Raw genomic sequence first — 20,884 nt, 5'->3', positions numbered from 1 at the left:
CATGTGGAGCTGCTGGGAGCTCCCCAGCCTGTCAGCACATCGGTAACCAGAGCCCTGTGTGTGTCACTGCCCCTGTCCTGTGTGGGGCTATTGGGAGCTCTCCAGCCCCTCAGGGCTTCAGTAACCAGAGCTCCGTGTGTGTCACTGCCCCTGTCCTGTGTGGGGCTGTCGGGAGCTCCCCAGCCCATCAGGGCATCGGTAACCGGAGTCCTATGTGTGTCACTGCCCCTGTCCTGTGTGGGGCTGCTGCGAGCTCCCCAGCCTGTCAGGGCATCGGTAACCGGAGCCCTGTGTGTGTCACTGCCCCTGTCCCGTGTGTGGCTGCTGGCAGCTCCCCAGCCCGTCAGGGTCTGGCACTAGCAATGTTGCCAGCTCCTGCAATGGATGGTGTCTTTCCTAAAGCTCCAGCTCTTGGAATCACATGCCTGCATGAGAAGCTCAGCATTCATTTTAATAAAGGATGCTCATAGCCCTCATGGTTGCAGAGAAAAGCTTTAGACTGTGACCCCAGACAGTGCTGACACCAGATGTTAGATAACAAGAGCCCCAAGTGGAGGAGGTTGTCAAATGTCATGATTTTTAAGCCAATCTCATGATTTTGAGGGTCTGACTTGGGATGGGCAAGCGAGATTGCAGCTGTCACATAAGCACGTGGATCAGGAGCTCTCAGGGAGGTCTGGGAGCTCCTGGGGCAATTACAGGGTCCCCCACAGGGTGGAGGCTGCAATGAGGCTTCACACTTGAGTGGTGAGCCCAAGGGAGTCTGGTCAATTGCGTTAACGGCAACATTAACATTAACCCATGAAACCCTGCCCAGCGAACTGCACAGACCTGCCAGGCTTCATTCCACAAGGCACCCACATGAGCCTTCACTTCCTTTGGGAAGAATAAAATTCCACTCCCTTGAAAGAGGCTTAGAGCCTCACTGAAGCCCTGTACCTCTTGAGGTGCATTTTGGTCAAGAGATCCATTCGTTTCTCTCTCATCGTTGTGTCTAGTTAGAGTCCCCAGCACCGAGACACCCCCCGTTCTCCTTACAGACTGTTCCATGGCCTAGTGCATCTCGCTGTCATTGCCCCGACATTCAGTCTAGCACGTCCCTTTCTGCCATTTGCCCCATTGCTCCTCACTCTTCCCTGTTCTCCGGAATCCCCCTCTTTCCGGGATGGATCCACCCAGCAGTGGCTTGTGGACAGATCACTCTACTGCCTTTGGATTTGCTTAGCTCCCCTTGCCAGCTGATCTTTTTCTTGCTTCTCTCCTCTGGCTCCACTTTGTTTTTCAGTCCCTGCCAGGGAATGTGGTGCCCAGAGGTCAGAGTGCCGTGTCTGCCTCCGCCAGCCAGCGAGGCCTAGCACAGTAATCGTGGCACTGGAACCCAGACTACTTCTCCCTCTGTGTGATGAATTGTTTCATGTTGGGTTAAGCTGGGCTCTGCGGCACGGGAAGGCTGGTCAGCGCTTGGGAGAGACGTGGCTAAGGCCCAGCATTACCCAGAATTCTCTGCCTCCGCCGCAGTCCAAGCTGTGCTCTCTGCACAGAACTTTCCAGCCAGTATTTGTTGGCCCTTCGGGTCTCTCATTCTTGTGGGGGATTGAAATGGGCGTTTCCTGCTTTTCTCACAGGTGAGTCTGGGAGATGAAACCCAGGAAAGGTGAGAGCAGACAGGGCATTAAAACTCTGTGGAGAACGATTGACTGTCACATCTTCAAAAGGGGACTGGCTGGGTCTGAAACCAGGCTGCTCTGTCACTGCCCAGGTGCTTCCCCTTCAGAGAAGATTTACTATACCAAGTCAGCCTCCTTCCCCACACAGACCCCACCCCCCCGGACTGTTAAAAATCACAGGTCCCCGGCGTGTTGGTGTGGAAGAGAGGACACTAGCTGGCAGGGGCAGCTCCAAACCCCAGCGCACCAAGCTCGTGCCTGGGAGGCGGCCTGCCAGTCGCTGTGAGGGTGGCAGTCAGGCTGCCTTTGGTGACATGCCTGCGGGAGGTCTGCCAGTCCTGCGGTTTCGGCAGCAATTCGGCAGTGGGTACGCTGAAGGCACGGGGCTGGCAGACCTCCTGCAGGCATGCCACTGAATCCGCGTTACCAGCAGACCTCCCGCAGGCATGCCGCTGAATCCGCGTTACCAGCGGACCTCCCGCCGGCATGCCACTGAATCCGCGTTACCAGCGGACCTCCCGCAGGCATGCCGCTGAATCCGCGTTACCAGCGGACCTCTCGCAGGCATGCCGCTGAATCCGCGTTACCAGCGGACCTCCCGCAGGCATGCCGCTGAATCCGCGTTACCAGCGGACCTCCCGTAGGCGTGCCGCTGAATCCGCGTTACCAGCAGACCTCCCGCAGGCGTGCCGCTGAATCCGCGTTACCAGCGGACCTCCCGCAGGCGTGCCGCTGAATCCGCGTTACCAGCGGACCTCCCGCAGGCGTGCCGCTGAATCCGCGTTACCAGCGGACCTCCCGCAGGCGTGCCGCTGAATCCGCGTTACCAGCGGATCTCCCGCAGGCGTGCCGCTGAATCTGCGTTTCCAGCGGACCTCCCGCAGGCGTGCCGCTGAATCTGCGTTACCAGCGGACCTCCCGCAGGCGTGCCGCTGAATCTGCGTTACCAGCGGACCTCCCGCAGGCATGCCGCTGAATCTGCGTTACCAGCGGACCTCCCGCCGGCATGCCGCTGAATCCGCGTTACCAGCGGACCTCCCGCCGGCATGCCGCTGAATCCGCGTTTCCAGCGGATCTCCCGCAGGCATACCACTGAATCTGCGTTACCAGCGGACCTCCCGCAGGCATGCCGCTGAATCTGCGTTACCAGCGGACCTCTCGCAGGCATGCCGCTGAATCTGCGTTACCAGCGGACCTCCTGCAGGCATGCCGCTGAATCTGCGTTACCAGCAGACCTCCCACAGGCTTGCCGCCGAAAGCCGCCTGCGTGCCGTGCTTGGAATGTCAAAATGCATAGAGCCGCCCCTGCTAGCTGGGAATGAGCATGTGGGGAGGGCCATGCCTTTTGCTCTATTACCACATGGCACAGGGACTTCAGAGCTTTTTTCAGGAGAGCACTTTTCTTTACCCTGTGGGGCAGGTTCCCATCTGAAACCCCTACAATAGTAACTGGAACCATTCCTCTGTCTCCTCAGAGTGGGTGCCACCTGAACCAGAGCCGTTCTATCAGCCCACAGGAAACGAGCCGGCCCCACTAATCGTTGGGGAGGAGAAAGGAACCGTGGTCTATCACATAAAGCCAGGTACGTGCTCATGCACTAACAACACTGATAATCTGGGCATGGAATCCAGGAGTCTGTAAAGCCCCTTTCAGGCCGGCTCAGGGGCAGGGCCGAGCCGCGCCTGGCTGGTCTCTGAGAACACTGGCTGCAAGGCGTCGTTTCCTCTCCAGTCCGGACACAGAGTGGGACGAGAGCTCCCTGTTTTCATGTGAAATGCTCGGGGGTTCTGGCCGCACACAGGAAGTCTTGCTCTACACAATTCTCATCTCCAGTGTGTGACGTGAAAATAACCCAGGGCCAGACCCAAAGCCCAATGAAGCCAACTGGGTGTTAACTGGGAAATCATTGGTCAAACCGTACAACTTCAGTGGGCTGGATCTCAGCGGCTGAGGTCTCTATAAATGACTGAACACCAGCTTTTCTAGAGCACACCTCATCCCCAGACCACCCTTAGGGTGGGAAAGACCCAGAGGTCCCAACACAGGAGTGTTCCCTGTGCTGTTTTCTAGCAGCAAATGTCCCTGGCAATGTGGCTCCCTACAGAAGCGATTGCACATCCTGATATGTCTCTGTTGAGGAGTTGAATTCTGCTCAGTTGTCCTGCAGCAGGAGGCAGATTCTGGAGATCTCAGCTCATAAGAATCTGGATCTGTGAGATAGGAAATGGCCACCAGTCACTGCCCAGGAGCCTCCAGTTAGCAGGGCCCAAGTCTCTTACTGGTTTTCTAACCGTCCCCTAGGAGAGAGGCTGAGATTGGGCAGCAGCCAGGTGTCCCCAAGGGCACTCACGATGGCTCCCGTGGCACGCAGGGTGTTCTTTACCGCCTCTGCGGCTCTTGGACACCCAGTCCCAGTGAACTCTCCCTAAGCCTTTTGTGCCTAGCTTAGAGCTGCCCTGTGTGACATGCCCGATCTAACAGTGGGAACTTGGGGTACATCTACACTGGAGCTGGAGGTGTGAGCCGCACTAGCGTGGGTACCGCTCTCCGGGGTGGAATTTACACCTCCAGCTCCACTATGGACATACCCTTTGGCTATGTCTACGCTAGAGCCTATGCCAGCGTAGCTATGCACATGTAGCCCCCTGGCAGAGGTGTAGCCTACCCCGACAGAAGGAGTTTTTCTGTTGGTACAGACAACATTAGCTATGTCAGCAGAAGCCGTCTTCCCTCGACGTTGCTGCTGTTGTCAGCACAGCTATGTCGGGCAGGGCTGTGGTTTTCTCCCGCCGCTGACGGCTGTAGCTACGCCCATGTGACTTTAAAGTGTGGACCAAGCCTAAGTGTGGCCATCATTGGGGGCTGGCCCTTAGGCCTGGCAGCTGCTCAGTGCTGAACCTAGTGCTCCAGTGAGTCGTGGCCACACACAATCCTTCATGGAGCAGTGCTGCCCCATGGGCTTGGGTTTCTTAGCGTACATCTACTCAGCGAGAAGCCGCCCCGCAGCAGTGAATCTCAGAACCTGGGTCTCCTGACTCGGGCTTGTGGGGCTCACGCTTCGGGACTGAAAACAGCGGTGTAGATGTTCACACTTGGGCTGGAGCTGGGCTGTGAAACCTGGCGAGGGGGGAGGGTCTTGGAGCTCGTCTCCAGCCCGAGCGGGAACATCTACACTGCTCCATGGCACAAACCTAAATCACTTGAGCCGGGCTCTGGGACTTGCCGCTGTGGGTATTTTTTGGCTGTGTAGATATATCCCTGGTGCAGACACATCATAACAGGGATGTTTCTAGGTCTGGTACGTAAGTCCCATTTCCTGCCGTCCATGGGGCAGATGCTCAGACCAGGATCGCAATCCTGCCCTGGCTGTGCGCAGGCCAAGCCGTGGAGGTGAGCGTGACAGCAGGCCCACGCTCTGTCTCCATCGCTCTGCGCTCTCTCCAGTCCTGACAGCGGGGGCCAGTGTGTTACTGGCATACCGCCATCCACTCTCATCCCAGCAGCGAGCATGAGCAGGAGAGGCAGTGTCTCCCAGCAGATAGAGCCCTGGGCTGGGACTCAGGAGACCTGGGTTCTGTTCCCTGGCCTGCTGGGTGACCTTGGGCAAGTCACGTCACCTCCCTGTGCCAGTTTCCCATTCCGTGAAATGGGGATAGTGATACTGACATGCTTCATGAGGAGCTCTGAGATCTATAGATGGAAAGCAAGGGGGTCATTATTATTGGCACTCCCTAATCATGGCGTGGGGATTCCAGGCTGCCCCCCACGGAGCCCAGCGACGGCAGTGAGGAGCCTGTCTCATGTAGGGGAAGGATCCCTGAGGGTGAGGGGGCATGAAGCAGGAGAGGTTCAGCTGCAGCGGGGTGTTTGCTCAGTAGTGGGCGGTGCTCTGGGCACTTGCAGCACGGAGGTTCCCTGCCTTGGACTGGGACAGAGCCTGAGTCGCTGTGAGAGCAAATTCCCTGCCCTGCGTCGGAGGGCAGTGGGATTCCAAATGAGCGCCATGCCGCAGGGAGCTGGGTCTAGCGCCGGCTGTAGGTGTGACATGGGCATCTCCTCTCCCGGCAGTGGCCAAAGGCTCCTATTTCACCTGCTCGCGTGTTGGAGGTGCACGGGGGCCCATCACGTCACCCGCCATCAGCTTGGAAGGTCCAGAGGACACCACCTTGCTCTTTGAATCCAGATTTGAGAGCGGGAACCTCCAGAAGGCCGTCCGAGTGTGAGTGAGAGGGCAGGGGGCAGAGGACATGGGACTGTCCACGGCAGGCAGGGGAGAGGGAGCTTTCCAGATAAGCCAGGGTGCCCGGTCCAGGCTCTCCGTGGAGGGCAGGTGAAGGGGGAGCTGGGATGGCCCTGGGGGGCAGCTGTGTTAAGTAGAACAGGGGCATTAGGAGAGGAACTGAAGATGTGCCTCAGTGGGATGATGTCCCTAAAGTGTTTGGATCAGCTCCATCCCAGGGAACAGGGAGTGGGCGTTGTCTGCCCCAGCTTTGGGAGTGCACTGAGCAATATCTGTCCCTTCTCTGCTGCAGCTCCCCCAGTGGTTGCCTGCTGCATCACAGGGGAGGAGATTTGGCTGCCCCATCACCAGCCCCTCTGCCAGCCTAGGGGAACAGGAACTGAGCTTGATGGGTCAGGCCTGAGCCTAGAGGCTCCCCTCCCCCACAGCTCCCATGAGAGGGGAAGGAGGATTCTCTGTCCTGGCCCAGGTTAGAGCAGCCTGAGAGTTGCTCTACTTTGTGCCCACCAGAACAGTCCCGGTACCTCTGCCACCATGTCCTGTGCATGAGGGGCTATGGGAAGGGAAGCTTAGGAGCCATCCTATGCACTGACTGAGATGGGTCATCCTGTGTGGAAAATAGCAGAAGCTCGTGTCTTTACGGGCTGTACCATAATGGGGCAGAGGTCAGATTGCTCTGGCATGTGTGAAGCTGGTATTTCCTAATGATCTAGTGCTGGAATTGCCATTTAAAGAATGTCCTTTTAACTAAGCGTTTTGCGTATCATTGCATGTAATGAATGCTAGGAACAAAGACCTGTTCCTTAGCACAGAGCAGCACGCTGTTGAGGGATGCGGGGAATCTCGGTCTTTGTTCATGGCCTACACAATGAGATGTTGGATAGAAACATCAATCCTCTTGTTGGGTGGTTGCAACGTAACATGACTTTATTACTTACAATCCAGAATGCAAAAGCAGTGAGAGACAAAGCCGGATGCTCCCTAAGGCAGCAAGGTTCCAACTCATCCTCCTTACTCTAGGCTGGATCTCTGCTGACTGACTGCTGAAAGACCAGATTGCACACTTCCATATAGCATCCCCTAGCTTGCAAGCAGGACCAGGAAACTCCCTGAAATTTAGAGTGGTAGCTTATAATTTTAACTCAGTTTTCACAACACCACAGGTGTAACTAGGGAATGCTTTTTGAATCAAAGTATCTAACACCCCTCCAGCAGAGCCCAGTAACCCGGCTGCTGATGTGCACAGAGCAGGTCTGTCTGTGGCCTTTCTTGTCCTTCACACAGGTGCGTGTGCAGGGAGAAGCTGCTCCGGGTGTTACTTTCTCTTTCCTCCTTGCAGAGGCCCATACGAGTACGAGCTGACACTGCGCATGGACCTGTACACCAGCAAGCACACCCAGTGGTTCTACTTCCGGGTCAGGAACACCAGGAAAGGCATCACCTACCGCTTCTCCATTGTCAACCTGATGAAGCCCAAAAGCCTGTACAGCATGGGGATGAAGCCGCTCCTGTACTCTCAGAGGGATGCACAGACCCGTGGCGTGGGCTGGCGGAGAGAGGGGGGCGACATCCGGTACTACCGGTGCAGCTCCGAGGAGGGCCAGGCAATGTATTGTCTCACGTGGACGGTGTGCTTCCCCCATGACCATGACACCTGCTACTTTGCCCACTTTTACCCCTATACCTTCTCGGACCTGCAGCGCTACCTGCTGGCAGTGGCCAGCGACCCGGTTCGCTCGCAGTACTGCAAGCTGCGGGTCCTGTGCAGCAGTCTGGCCGGCAACACCGTCTACCTTCTCACCATCACCAGCCCGTCTCAAAACCCCACTGCCACTGCTGCCAAGAAGGCTGTAGTGCTGAGTGCCAGGGTGCACCCTGGGGAGACCAACGGCTCGTGGGTCATGAGGGGTTTCCTAGACTTCATCCTGAGCGACTCCCCTGATGCCCAGCTTCTCCGTGAGCTCTTCATATTCAAGGTGGTGCCCATGCTCAATCCAGACGGGGTGATCGTGGGGAACTACCGCTGCTCGCTGGCCGGGAGAGATCTCAACCGCAACTATCAGACCGTCTTGAAGGAGTCCTTCCCTTGCATCTGGCACACCCGGCGCATGATCCAGAGGTGAGGAGCAGGGCTCGCTGAGCTCGGTGTAAAGCGCAGAGCCACTGGCCACCATAACATAGCACAGTAAAGAGAATGTCATTAATTAGACTAGGCAGTGTGGCCTAGTGGTAGAGCACTGGACCGGGACTTGAGAGCTGGGCTCTATTTCTGGTTCTGTCACTAGCCTGCTGAATATCCTTGGGCAAAATCATTTCCTCCCTCTGTGCCTCAGTTCCCTCCTCTGTAAAATGGGGAGAATGATCTTGACCTCCCCTTTGTAAAGTGCTTTGAGATTTACAGATGGAAAGTGCAAGGTAAGAATTGAGGGACCATTATAAATACATATACAGAGAGCGCACACAAATAACCCTCCAAGTTAAGAGACGATTAGCTTTTAGCATCTGTCATTTCTGATTTGAAATACATAATTTGGCTAGGATGAAATATACACAAAACTTAACCTGCACTAGAACAGGATTAATGTTTCTTATGCAGTATAAAGTATAGCAGGAGGCCACTACGCCAGATTCATACAATGAGGTAGCTGGGGCAAGTAGTTTGCAACTGTCAATCAATGTGAGTCTCTAATTCAGATTTGTTAGTATGGACTATATAATGTCTGCGCTGCAATTAAACAGCCCCTTAGCCCAAGCCCTGCAAGCCTGAGTGAGCTGGAACAGGCCAGTCACCAGGGCCAGCTCCAAGCACCAGTGTAGGAAGCTGGTGCTTGGGGCGGCCAATTCAAAGGGGTGGCACTCTGTCTGTTTTCGGGCAGCATGTCTGGGTCTTCAGCAGGAATTCAGCAGTGGGTCCCTCATTCCCTCTCTTCCTCTTTGAGCGAATTGCCGCTGAAGAGGAAGAGAGGGAGGACCTGCCGCCGAAGAAGTAGCGTGATGAAGCTGCCATCAAAGTGCTGCCACTCGTTTTTTTTTGCTGCTTGGAGCGGCAGAAAAGCTGGAGCCGGCCCTGCCAGTCACGGGAGTCTAAGTGCAGCCTAGACATACCCTGAATGACTTCTGAAGCAGAACTCTCCCTTCCACACATTTTTGCAGCTCAAAACTGGCTGTGTGCAAACTCTACCAGAATAAACTTTGGAGAGCCCAGGCCTGAGAAGTGTCATCCCAATGGGACAGATTTTATGTAGCTCTGTGCAGCGTTTCCTCCTGAATCAAGCAAGCGTCTGTGATACGGTCTGTGGCCCATGTCTGACTACATACATGCATCCGTACATGTGTGTAAGTGGCTCAGGATTTCTTCCTTTGTGCAGAGTCCTGGAGGAGCGGGAGGTTCTGCTGTATTGTGACTTCCATGGGCACAGCCGCAAGAACAATGTCTTCATGTACGGCTGCAACAACAAGAGCACTCCTGCCCAGCGGCTCCACGAGCGCATCTTCCCACTCATGCTCAGCAAGAATGCCCCTGACCAGGTGGGTGTGGGAGCAGCCCACGGGAGGGGAAGGGGCTCCCCACAGCCCCTCGCTACATAGAATATCAGAGTCAGAAGGGATCTCAGGAGATCATCTAGTCCAACCCCCTGCTCAAAGCAGGACAAATCCCCAGACAGTTTTTTTTTTTAAACTTCCATTCCCTAAATGGCCCCTTCAAGGATTGAACTCACAACTCTGGGTTTATGGGCTGGGTGGGGACCTGGCTGCAAGGCCTGGGCCTCTCCGCATATGAGTCCCAGTTTTGCCTGGAGTCTCTCGGGCCAGGAGAGCCAGCTGCTCATGTGCCAGCTGTTGGAGGGTAGGGGGGAAATCACATCATGGAGCCAGGAAGGCTTTGGTGCTCTGTTCTGGGGCACAGCAGAGCTGCACCTATAGTGCAAAGCGCAGGCTCCCCGAGAGCACAAGAGTGAGGGACCTAGGGCCAGGGCTGCCCAGAGGATCCTGGGGTCTTCGGCAGCGGGAATTGCCACTGAAGACCTGGCACTTCAGCGGTGGGTCCCGGGGTGGAAGGACCCCCCACCGTGGGTCTTCAGGGCACTTTGGTGGTGGGTCCCGGGGTGGAAGGACCCCCCACCGTGGGTCTTCAGGGCACTTTGGCGGTGGGTCCCGGGGTGGAAGGACCCTCCACCGTGGGTCTTCAGGGCACTTTGGCGGTGGGTCCTGGAGTGGAAGGACCACCCGCTGCCAAATTGCTGCCGAAGACCTGGAGCGGAAGAAGCTCCGGGGGCCCGGGCCCTGTGAGAGTTTTCTGGGGACCCCAGAGCGAGTGAAGGACCCCGCTCCAAGGGCCGCGAAAAACATTTGTGGGGGCCCCTGCGGGGCCCGGGGCAAATTGCCCCAGTTAACCCCCCTCTGGGCAGCCCTGCTTAGGGCCAGGGCTCCTGTGGAAAAAGCAGTCTGCAGTCTCCCAGTTACCACTGTGTGTACAGCCAGGGACTGAATCTGCACTGGGGGCGGGGTGAAGGGTGTACTGGCAACCTTCAGTCTGGCACTTCCTACCTTTAGAGTTTTCATCTTTGAGCATGGGATGTGCTGGCCCCATTGATATCGGTGGCAAAGCTCCCCCTGGCTTTGTAGAGCCAGGATCCCCTCCCTAGTGTAGGAAGCGTCTTTGCCTACATACACTAAGTTGAGGTTCCCAAACCCATCCCATTCCAACCCCTGGTTTTCAGCTGGGTATAATTTTTCCAAGTTTTAGCTGCTGGGGATGGAACTTGTCCTGGCAGCTCTCTGTCTTGGGTGGAATTTTTTTGATTGTTTCAGCAAGAATTGTTCAGCAGTTTCCAAGAATGACGCTAGGGATCAGGTTGTGCTAAGAGGCTAGTGCTGGAGGGGTAGTTACAGTAAATCTTAATGCCGGTGTCGCTACCCTAGCCTGCTAGGGTTGGGTGGCCAAAAGGCACAGAAATTAGGAGAAACAGGATGGTGCTATGCAAGGAATGAGTGGGCTGAATATCAGGAAAAGCTTCCTAATGCTGAGGGGGCTGTTGACTGTGGAATAATGTCTCCAAGGGAAATGAGGAAAGCCCTCTGGTTGGGCCGTGGGGAGCGCTGGAAAAGAGGTTGTCAGTCGGGAGCAGTCCTATCTTGGGGTACGGCCAGGATCTCTTTCTGCCCCGTCCCCGCGCTGAGCCACCCGGGGCGCTGTAGTTTTCTTTCCACAGCTGTAAGTTTAAGGTCCAGAAGAGTAAAGAGGGGACGGGCCGGATTGTGATGTGGAGGATGGGAATCCCCAACAGCTACACCATGGAGTCCACCTTCAGCGGCTCAACTCTGGGTAAGGCCAGCACTATGTCAGCATGTAGCTGGGCCAGGAGGGAGCTGGGGTGATGGAGACAAGAGTTTTGCTGGAACAAGGCTGTCCCCTGCCCTTCAGGAGATCCGCCTGATTCACCTCATCAAGCTGGGATGGAGCTCAGTTGGGCTGGCACCAACCACCAGAGCCTCTGAAGTGGTAGCAGCCTGCAGCCCCTCTTGCTCCCTTCACAGCTTGAGGAGATTTACATGGTAGACCCACCCTCTCTTTTTGCTGTTTGGTTTCTTTTTGCTGTCCGGCTGCTAGATTTTGTAGGTGACCGGCCCTACCCAGCAGATAATCTCCTAGGGCCCCTGCCACTGTGGCAGTAGATTTGATTCCACTGAGGCAAGCAGGAGCAGGACCCTCTCGCTGGGTTAGAAGGTTCTCTGTGGGCTCCCTTGTATGTCTGCTCCTGGGCCTTCTGTGCGCTGCATGAATTTTCCCTCGCTAGGGCCCCTTCTCTCTCCAGTTGCAAGACATTGTAGGAGGCCCTGCTACAGGGATGGTACCTGGTCCCCACTCTCCTGCATGAGGTCCAGAAATCCCCACGGCTGCTACAATAGTTCATACAAAACACAGAAAATCCCCACTTTTTCACATGGCTGCATTGAGATCTAAAGTGCCATGGCGCCAAAGGGCCGGATAGCAGGGAGAGCAGCCCGGGGAATGGGGGTTGTACTGCTGTGTATGCCCTCTGCTGGGCAAACCCCGATAATGTGACTGGTGTGCTGTGAATCCAGGGCTCTCAGCCTGTGTTTCTGTCCCTCTTTCAGGTAGGAAGAGCGACTCTCACTTCACTTCAGAGGACCTTAAATCTCTGGGCTATCACATCTGTGACACGCTGCTGGATTTCTGTGACCCTGACCGCTCCAAGGTGAGAGCTGGCTCCACGCAGCCCTGCTGCAGGGGCTGGGGGTGGGACGGGTGGGAGTGAACAGGGGCTGCTCAGTGCTTAATTTGTGTCAGGGCTGAGCCCCATCAACTCTGGGCCTGGCAGTTCACAGACCCAGCCCCTCTGGGCCTGGAAGTTCATAGCCCCACCACCACGGGCGTATGGACGCAGGCAGAGGAGCAGTGTTATACCAGCCGTGGAAACACCAGGGGCATTGGGACGCAGGCAGAGAAGCAGTGATATACCAGCCATGGGCACACCAGGGGCGTAGGGACGCAGGCAGAGGAGCAGTGTTATACCAGCCATGGGCACACCAGGGGCATAAGGACGCAGGCAGAGGAACAGTGTTATACCAGCCGTGGGCACACCAGGGGCGTAGGGACGCAGGCAGAGGAGCAGTGTTATACCAGCTGTGGGCACACAAGAGGCACTGGGACGCAAGCAGAGGAGTAGTGTTATACCAGCCGTGGAAACACCAGGGGCATTGGGACGCAGGCGGAGAAGCAGTGATATACCAGCCATGGGCACACCAGGGGCGTAGGGACGCAGGCAGAGGAGCAGTGTTATACCAGCCGTGGCCACACCAGGGGCATTGGGATGCAGGCAGCGGAGCAGTGTTATACCAGCCGTGGAAACACCAGGGGCGGAGGGACGCAGGCAGAGGAGCAGTGTTATACCAGCCATGGGCACATGAGGGGCATAGGGACGCAGGCAGAGGAGTAGTGTTATACCAGCCGTGGGCACACCAGGGGCATAGGGATGCAGGCAGAGGAGCAGTGTTATACCAGCCGTGGGCACACCAGGGGCATAGGGATGCAGGAAGAGGAGTAGTGTTATACTAGCCATGGGCACACCAGGGGCATTGGGACGCAGGCAGAGGAGTAGTGTTATACTAGCCATGGGCACACCAGGGGCATTGGGACGCAGGCAGAGGAGCAGTGTTATACCAGCCGTGGAAACACCAGGGGCGCTGGGACGCAGGCAGAGGAGCAGTGTTATACCAGCCGTGGGCACACCAGGGGCATAGGGATGCAGGCAGAGAAGCAGTGTTGTACCAGCCGTGGGCACACCAGGGGTGTAGGGACGCAGGCAAAGGAGCAGTGTTATACCAGCCATGGGCACTCCAGGGGCGTAGGGACGCAGGCGGAGGAGCAGTGTTATACCAGCCGCGGGCACACCAGGGGTGTAGGGATGCTGGCAGAGGAGCAGTGTTATACCAGCCGTGGGCACTCCAGGGGCATAGGGACGCAGGCAGAGAAGCAGTGTTATATCAGCCGTGGGCACACCAGGGGTGTAGGGATGCAGGCAGAGGAGCAGTGTTATGCCAGCCGTGGGCACACCAGGGGCGTAGGGACGCAGCGGAGATGGCACCTTAACATATGTGTTTGCAATCACTGTGTTCCTTCGTGCACTGTGGAATTACTGTGTATCCCGCTCGTCCTGCAGTGCCCTGGCCTCTGCCAAGGATCACTGTGTTGTTGACTGTCTGTACTGGACACCCCAGCCATGGGATCTTTGTCAGCTCATGCCAGTGTCTGAGCCCTTGCTGCCATGTTCCAGAGTCACTGTGCCTGGGAGCCAGGTTGCCCCTCTGGCCCAAGCAGTTTGTCAGTACTCAAGGTCTTGCTAGTTTGTTTGCATTAGGAAGAGAAATGGATACCTTGAATCGGGGATATTCTAGGTATAATCCTGTTCAGCTGCAAAGTATCCGAACAGAGTCATGTTCCACTGAGCACAGCCGGAACAAAGAGCAGCAGGCAGTGTTCTTGCTCAGAAATTCCCGAGGCCTGCCCTCCGGGGGAGTGCTCTGTGCCCAAAGAGCTGTGTCTCTGCTTCCTACCAGGGCCACACTCTCGACTGCTTGTCTTGCTGTCTGTAGCTTTTCCTTCTCTTACACACAGCTTGCAATGCCATCTCCTAGCCCATGTGTTTGCAGCCAGCCCCAGGGCCGCCCAGAGGGGCATGGGGAAAGTGGGGCAATTTGCCCCGGGTCCCGCAGGGGCCCCGTGGGCCCTGGCCTGGCGGCAGGCCGGGTCTTCAGCGGCATTTTGGCGGCGGGGGACCCTTCAGTTCTGTTGAAGACGCGGAGCAACTGAAACCCCGCCCGCTGCTGAAATGACGCTGAAGACCCAGACCACCGCCGGGTAAGTACAAGTGCCGCAGCTCCCCCACTTTGCCCCTGACTCCCTGAGTCCTCTGGGTGGCCTGGCCAGCCCTGGGTTGCTGTCAGACCACACAGTTTAACTCTGCCACGTGGCTGAGTGCCTTGGGCAGTGGCTTCTATTGTATTTGTCTCTCTCCATTAAGGGGCTTAATTGCTCCCTCTCTTTAGACTGCGTGCGCTAGAGGGGAGGCATTTGGCTAAGCAGAGACTCGTGGAGTGCTCCCCAAAGTGAAACTCCTTCCAGTGTAGGGGTGCGTGAGCTCTTGCCTCTCTACCCTCAGTTTCTGCAGTGTCTGTCTGAGCTCCAGGAGCTGCTTCAGCAGCAAATCCATCGAAAGCTCAAGGATCTGGGCCGTGGGCAGGACTCAGACGGTGCCTGGAGTGACATCTCCCTGTCAGACATTGAGTCCAGGTACCACCACCCTGTCACTCTCCAAGGAGCCCCCACCTGAGCTCTGCTGCCCCAGGGACACCTCGTCCATGGCTGGCCAGGCCCATCTCCGGAGGCTAGGAGGAAGGTGTGCTGAACCCTTTGCACTCCTGGAGGAGGGTGTGCTGTGCCTGACTGGGTGAAGCCTGGCTGGCCCAATGAAACCCTCTTGGCACCTGGCCCCCCTCCGCTCTGAGCCCCGAGACCTCAGAGCTGCGGGGCTGTGCTCCTGGCTTGCCTCAGGGAACCCCCAAGTGATAGCTGCCCCCAGCTCATTCTGTTCCTAAAGCCCCTGGGCCTCGGCTGCGCCTGGCACTCGGGACCTGCCAGGCAGCGTGAGTTCAGCAGGAGCCTCCTGACTCACGGCAGAGAGGAGATTTCTGCTAGCAGGGGGCTCTGAATGCCGCAGACACAAGCAAAGCGAGATTCAGTGGCTGGGAGCTGAAGTAACAAGTCCAGAGGAAAGAGAAGGGCCCCTGTTCGGCAGGGAGGGGAATGCCCATTGGAACAGCTGGCCTGGGCTGGGGCGAGTCTCCGCTACTTGGCGTCCGTAAATCCAGACTGGCTCGGGGTGGCTGGGGGCTCAGCTTGGGGCGCTGGGCTGGCTGCAGGGCTGGCTGGGGGATGGGGCTGTCTCTTCTGCAGGGTGGTCGGAATGGGCCCTTGTGGCCTCGGCAGCCAGGAATCTATGCAAACAGCTAAGGGGCTCTCTCTGCCTGGCACAGCACCAGCGGCTCCAACAGCTCCCAGTCCGACGGCCTCCCTGCTCATTTACTCAGCGTGGCAGAGAAGGTGAGAGCCACGCGGCTGAGGGAGGGATGTAACTATGGGCAGCGCTCAGGGGGAAATGTGAATGTCTGACCCCAAGTCTGAGGCTCATAGTCCCCTGGCTGATGCCCCATGCCCAGGCCTCGGATGTGAGACCGTTACACTCCACATGGGGTGGCCGTTCTCCTGCCAGCTCCCAGCTCCTCAGCTGCCCACCTGCCATTCCAGGAGGGGGCTGTTTAGGGGCTGGGTGGCAGCTGGAGGCAGATGGGGTGACACTCTCATGGGAGGGGGCCAGGAGCACGTGGGGTGTGAATAATGCTGGAAATGGCAGGGCAGCGCAGTCTGGCCGGGCTCCCTGATTCCCTGGCGACCTGGGCTGCCTGACTCACCCTTCACAGCAAGAGCTTTGGGAGTTAGGAAACCAGCTGCAGCGCCCAGGGCTGAGCTGGTCCCAGCTATTGCCTCCCTGGGAGCAGCACGGGGAGGCTGGGGTCTGCTGCTCTTGGTGAATGCCGGAGGGGGGGATGTTGCTGAAGCACCGTCGGCGAGCTGGGTGCCCCAGGGCCAGGCCTCCTGCAGACGAGGATAGCAGGATGGGCTGGATGGGGGCCAGCTTTGCAGGTGACATGTTACCATCCCTTGGCCTCGGCGTGGGTTTCTTTGGCTCAACTGAGGGCTGCGGGTGGTGGGGAACGGTGTGTTTCCTCGGGAGCAGGGCTGTCCCCTGAGTGCGAGGTCCTTGCTCACCTCACCAGTTCCATCAGAAGAAGAAGCGGCTGCGGACGAGGAAGGAGAGGAACGAGCTGCGTCAGAAGTACGCCTCGAGCCAGGGGGTGACATGCCAAGAGAAGACCCCGGTAAGGAACATGCCAGACGAGGCGCATCATGGAGCTGCCTCCTCCCTGGGACAGCGAGGCAGGGGCCTGCAAAGGGCTCCCAGTGGATGAGTCCTCCGTGGCAGCGGCTGGCACGACAAACTGGCCTTGGCTGGCTCTCTGGCTGGCTGAAAGGTGTTGTGGGAGCATTTCTGCATGTGCCCGTTCAGCTTCCTGCCTGTGGAGAGGGAGGAGCAGCCTGCAGGGAGACCGAGGCCTTGTCCACATACGCATATCGCAGAGCGACTCACGCCCTGGCCATGTTGGTGGGCTCCATGCCCTGGGGCCCTCCCAGAGCATGTGGTTCCTCCCTTGGGGGAGCGCCCTGGCTAGTGCTCGCTATGCCAGCGGCTGGCGGAGGGGCCGCGGGGGGGGAGGGTTGGCTTTGCTTGCTTTTGGAAATGCCCCTCTGGGTCTTCTTGCAGGTGGCAGGGGAGAGAAGGTTGGGGAGCCCCACCTGCCGGACCCACCAGCCTGTCAGTGCCGCGGCTCTGTGCATGGAGGACAGCTGTGGCAAACAGGTGCAATGCAGTTCCCCTTCCCCCAGCCACAGCTCCACTGCTAACAGCATCATCTGCTTGACCCCACTGCATAGCCAGGGCCAGAGGGTGCCACTGGCACTGGGCTCCCGGGGACTGCAATGGGGTCTGCTCCTGTGACACCAAGGAATGGGCACTGGAGAGCGTCTGTCTCCCTGACCCCGGCAGTGGCTGGAGTCTGAAAGGGCTCTGGGTTTGAGACACTGTACCAGTCACACAGAGCAAGGCTTACCCCAGCAGCAGGGACGGACACACACAAGTGGGGCTCTTCCCTGGCAGCAGGGACAGGGTCTCTCTCACACACACACACGCACCCCCCCCCCCCCCCCCGGGCTCATTCCGTCCAGCAGCAGGCAGCAGAAGGCTCATCCATGCCAGCAGGGGGAAGCAGACACAAACACACACACGCTGAAAAAACACTAACACTCTCTTAATTAGTCTCCGCTGCCCACTACCCCATGCACCCAGATCTGGTGCAGGGCAGTTCAATTTTCGCTCCTTACTTCTTTTAACGTCCCTTCGCCAACTGCCTCTGCCCAGCCTGGCTGAGAGCTGGGCATCTGCTGCCATAACCCCAACTCCTCCATGCAAACTGCTTGTTTCTCTCAATCCCCTGTTAGGTCTGCTCTGGGGCCCAAGCTGTCCCGGATCCCATGTTCGTACAGCTCCCAGCACGGTGAGGGCTGAGGCCTCCAGCCGCGGCTGAGGTAGCAAGGTTTGACCCCAATGCCAGAGGTCATGGTGAATGAGGGGGGCGTGGAGGAAGAGCAGCTCCTTCCCAGCTCCTGTTACTGCAGGGTCCCGATTTCCATTCTGACAGGGCGGGCGGAGGGAGGAGTATATGCCCCTCCCCAGCACGACAGGTATCCTGTGCGTAGCTAAAGGGCTGGAGCAGATCTGTGGCACTGCAGATCAGGGCGCTACTGCAGGAGAATCACTAGTATAGAATTGGTGTGTTCCAGCTCACACCGCACAGTAAAGTCCACGGGATCGGGCGGGAGGCCCAGGACAAGGGCCAGCTTACCTGCTAGATTCTCATGATAGATTTGGATTTTACACTTGCCAGAAAGCAGCTGTCAGAGCATCTTGTGCTTGCTAGAAAATGGGGTTGGACTTTCAGAAGAGTTGCACGCTCTGGTGTGTGCCGGCCCTGAGCTCTCTGGAAACCTGACCATCTGCGTCACGTGGGAGAGGCAGAGCCCTTCCAGGTGTGGCCCAAGCGGCTTCACTACAAGCAGTGACGCAGCTGCAATATGCACAGGCCTGTGCCTCGTCTCCCGAGCCGGCGCCATGACAAGAGGCATAGAGACAGGCTGACTGTCTCCATGTTTCCCCACACAGGGCAAGACTCCAGAAGCTGGCCTCATTTCAGATTTGCAGAGGAGAGAACCTAACGCCAGCCAGGAGGAGCAACCAGGTCTGGGTGCAAAGTGGTCTTGGCACACGTTGCATGGTAGAAAGGGTGTGTGTGTACGTGGGTGTGTGTAATTAGGGAGTAACAGGAGCCGGTCCATAATTAAAGCTGCTACCAAGTTTCCATTATAAACTCAGTTTTGTCATCCCACCGAAAACCCACAAACCAAAGGAATTGCAGGCTCAGAATTGGGAGGCTTCTTCTGGGGCAGAGATTGAATTTCTCTGCCACATTGGAAGTGAATTGCCCAACCTGCTCCTTAGCTATAAATGCTCCAAAATAGCATTCTCCACAGCCCCAAATGCTTCAAACACTGCTTTGTCCTCCATAGCAACCAAGCCCTGAGAGCAGGAGGAAGATAAAATGTAGCTCCCTTGCCCGGGCTGAGATGCAGTGCCCAGCCTCAGGGTCATTCCATCTAGTCCCTTGATCCAACTCCCATTGGCTTGGAGGGCACCAGATGCCTGCTGGAGATCTTAAGGGCCCAGGGTATGTCTACACTATGGAGACTATATCGGCATAGCCCCCTTGTGTAGATGCAGCCTACGCCAATGGAAGGGGTTTTCCAGTCGCTGTAGGAACTCCAGTTCTTCTTCGAGTGCTTGCTCATGTCAGTTCCAATCAGGTGTGTGCGCGCCACATGCAGTCATCGGAAAGTTTTCCCTTAGCAGCTCCCATTGGGTTGGCTGTGGGGTCCCCTGGAGTGGTACCTTCATGGCACTCAGTATACGACCCACAAATATATTTGTGGACAAATTGGAGAGAGTCCAGTGGACAGCAACGAAAATAATCAGGGGGCTGGGGCACATGACTTATGGGGAGAGGCTGAGGGAAGCGGGGTTATTTAGTCTGCAGAAGAGAAGAGTGAGGGTTTGATAGCAGCCTTCAACTACTGAAGGGGGGTTCCAAAGAGAATGGAGCTCGGCTGTTCTCAGTGGTGGCAGATGACAGAACAAGGAGCAATGGTCTCAAGTTGCAGTGGGGAAGGTCTAGGTTGGATATTAGGAAACACTATTTCACTAGGAAGGTGGTGAAGCACTGGAATGGGTTACCTAGGGAGGTGGGGGAATCTCCATCCTTAGAGATTTTTAAGGTCAGGCCTGACAAAGCCCTGGCTGGGAGGATTTAGTTGGGGTTGGGCCTGCTTTGAGCAGGGATTGGACTAGATGACCTCCTGAGGTCTCTTTCAACCCTAATCATCTATGATTCTATGACCCTGCCGACCTGGCCCCTCCTCAGTTCGTTCTTATTGCCAGTCATGGTTGTTGGAACAGTAGTTGCTTGGTTAGCAAGTAGGGTGACTAGATGTCCCGATTGTATAGGGACAGTCCCGATTTTTGGGTCTTTTTCTTATATAGGCTCCTATTACTTCCCACCCCCATCCCGATTTTTCACACTTGCTGTCTGGTTACCCTATAAGCAAGTGCTTCTCTTAGCATTCTTTCATATAGTTAGCTTAGCCTTGTTTAGTTGTAGTTAGTCTTAGTTGTTAGTGTATATATTGTATATAGTGAGGTTTGGAAGCGTGGTTTCCTCAGGTTCTGGGGCATACCATGAGCCCACAGCTTTAAACCCTGTGGAACCTGCAGCAAGCCTATGCCGATGGGCGACCCCCTCAACTCGTGTCTGGGGGAGACGGACCAGACAGAAAGGTGCAAGATCTGCGAGGCTTTCCGCCCCAGAACTAAAAAGGAGTGAGATTTCTGACTGAAGCAGTTGCTCATGGACTCCGCCCTTCATCCCCAGTCTGCTGCGGATCACCAGGACCCTGCACCGAGCACATCCATAGGTAGTGCCCCGGCATTGGTACATGACATGGTGCTGAGGAAGGACTCTAGTCTAAGAGACCCTTGGCACTGGCGCTCTCTGGCACCGCAGGATGCACAGACAACCCGGCTCTGAGAGAGGACTGGCACTGACCCTTGGCACTGGACTCTCGGCACTGGTCCCTGGTACCAGATCCATGACACCAGTCCCCGGCACCAGATCCATGACACTAAATTCCTGGTTTCGGTGCCCAGGCTGAGCGTCTCAACACCAGTCCCCTGCATCATCAACTCGGCACAGGTCCCCAGCGCAGTACCATGTGGTGCCACCGTGGTCATCTCAGTCGAGACCCATGTCTTCGGACTCGTACTATTCCCATTGCAGCAGGCACAGATCTGACAAGCGATGGAGGGAGGCATCAATGGCATGGCAACCCCAGTGGCAGCCTCCAGTGCAATGGCCTTTTTGGACCCCCTGGGCTCCTGTTCCGTGGCCTCGGTGCACCGACTACCCAGACAGCCAAGGACCAGTCTACGCCCCGGGAATCTGAGGCAACCTTGGCGCAAGCCCCACAGCCAGCCCAGGTTGCCACTGAGGCAACTCTGAGGCATGACTCATTGCAAGGCCAGGCTACTGTCACCTCAGCTATGACCACCATAGAGGTCCCAGACGCTGAACAGGAGGAGGTGAGGGAGACAGAGGGTCAGGAGGACCCAATCAACCTCTGGCCTCCTCATCTTTGTCCCTGGATGAAGCAGTGGCGGGAACTTCAACCTC

The 20,884-nt window shown here is 56.9% G+C and overlaps 1 protein-coding gene across 11 annotated transcripts in view; it reads left to right on the top strand.

Moving 5' to 3' along the window:
• The window catches only part of AGBL2 (AGBL carboxypeptidase 2), a 46,442-nt gene that overhangs the window by 9,175 nt on the left and 16,383 nt on the right, over positions 1 to 20,884 (top strand). For 7 of the 11 annotated variants that reach the window (XM_050956721.1, XM_050956719.1, XM_050956716.1 and 4 more), the window contains 11 exons: positions 3,143 to 3,250; positions 5,737 to 5,887; positions 7,248 to 8,027; positions 9,277 to 9,436; positions 11,108 to 11,234; positions 12,029 to 12,129; positions 14,593 to 14,723; positions 15,467 to 15,533; positions 16,268 to 16,369; positions 16,813 to 16,908; positions 18,268 to 18,388. In XM_050956721.1, the coding sequence (XP_050812678.1) occupies positions 3,143 to 3,250; positions 5,737 to 5,887; positions 7,248 to 8,027; positions 9,277 to 9,436; positions 11,108 to 11,234; positions 12,029 to 12,129; positions 14,593 to 14,723; positions 15,467 to 15,533; positions 16,268 to 16,369; positions 16,813 to 16,908; positions 18,268 to 18,388 (1,944 nt within the window). Of the gene's footprint in view, positions 1 to 1,625; positions 1,760 to 3,142; positions 3,251 to 5,736; positions 5,888 to 7,247; positions 8,028 to 9,276; positions 9,437 to 11,107; positions 11,235 to 12,028; positions 12,130 to 14,592; positions 14,724 to 15,466; positions 15,534 to 16,267; positions 16,370 to 16,812; positions 16,909 to 18,267; positions 18,389 to 20,884 lie in introns of all 11 variants that reach the window. The other 4 variants (XM_050956725.1, XM_050956715.1, XM_050956726.1 and 1 more) reach the window with 3 other exon arrangements.

The sequence above is a fragment of the Gopherus flavomarginatus genome, chromosome 5 (assembly GCF_025201925.1).
Source record: "Gopherus flavomarginatus isolate rGopFla2 chromosome 5, rGopFla2.mat.asm, whole genome shotgun sequence".
NCBI lineage: Eukaryota > Metazoa > Chordata > Testudines > Testudinidae > Gopherus > Gopherus flavomarginatus.
The sequence above is the reverse complement of the archived record's forward strand: the minus strand, read 5'-3'. Positions and strand labels throughout refer to the sequence as shown.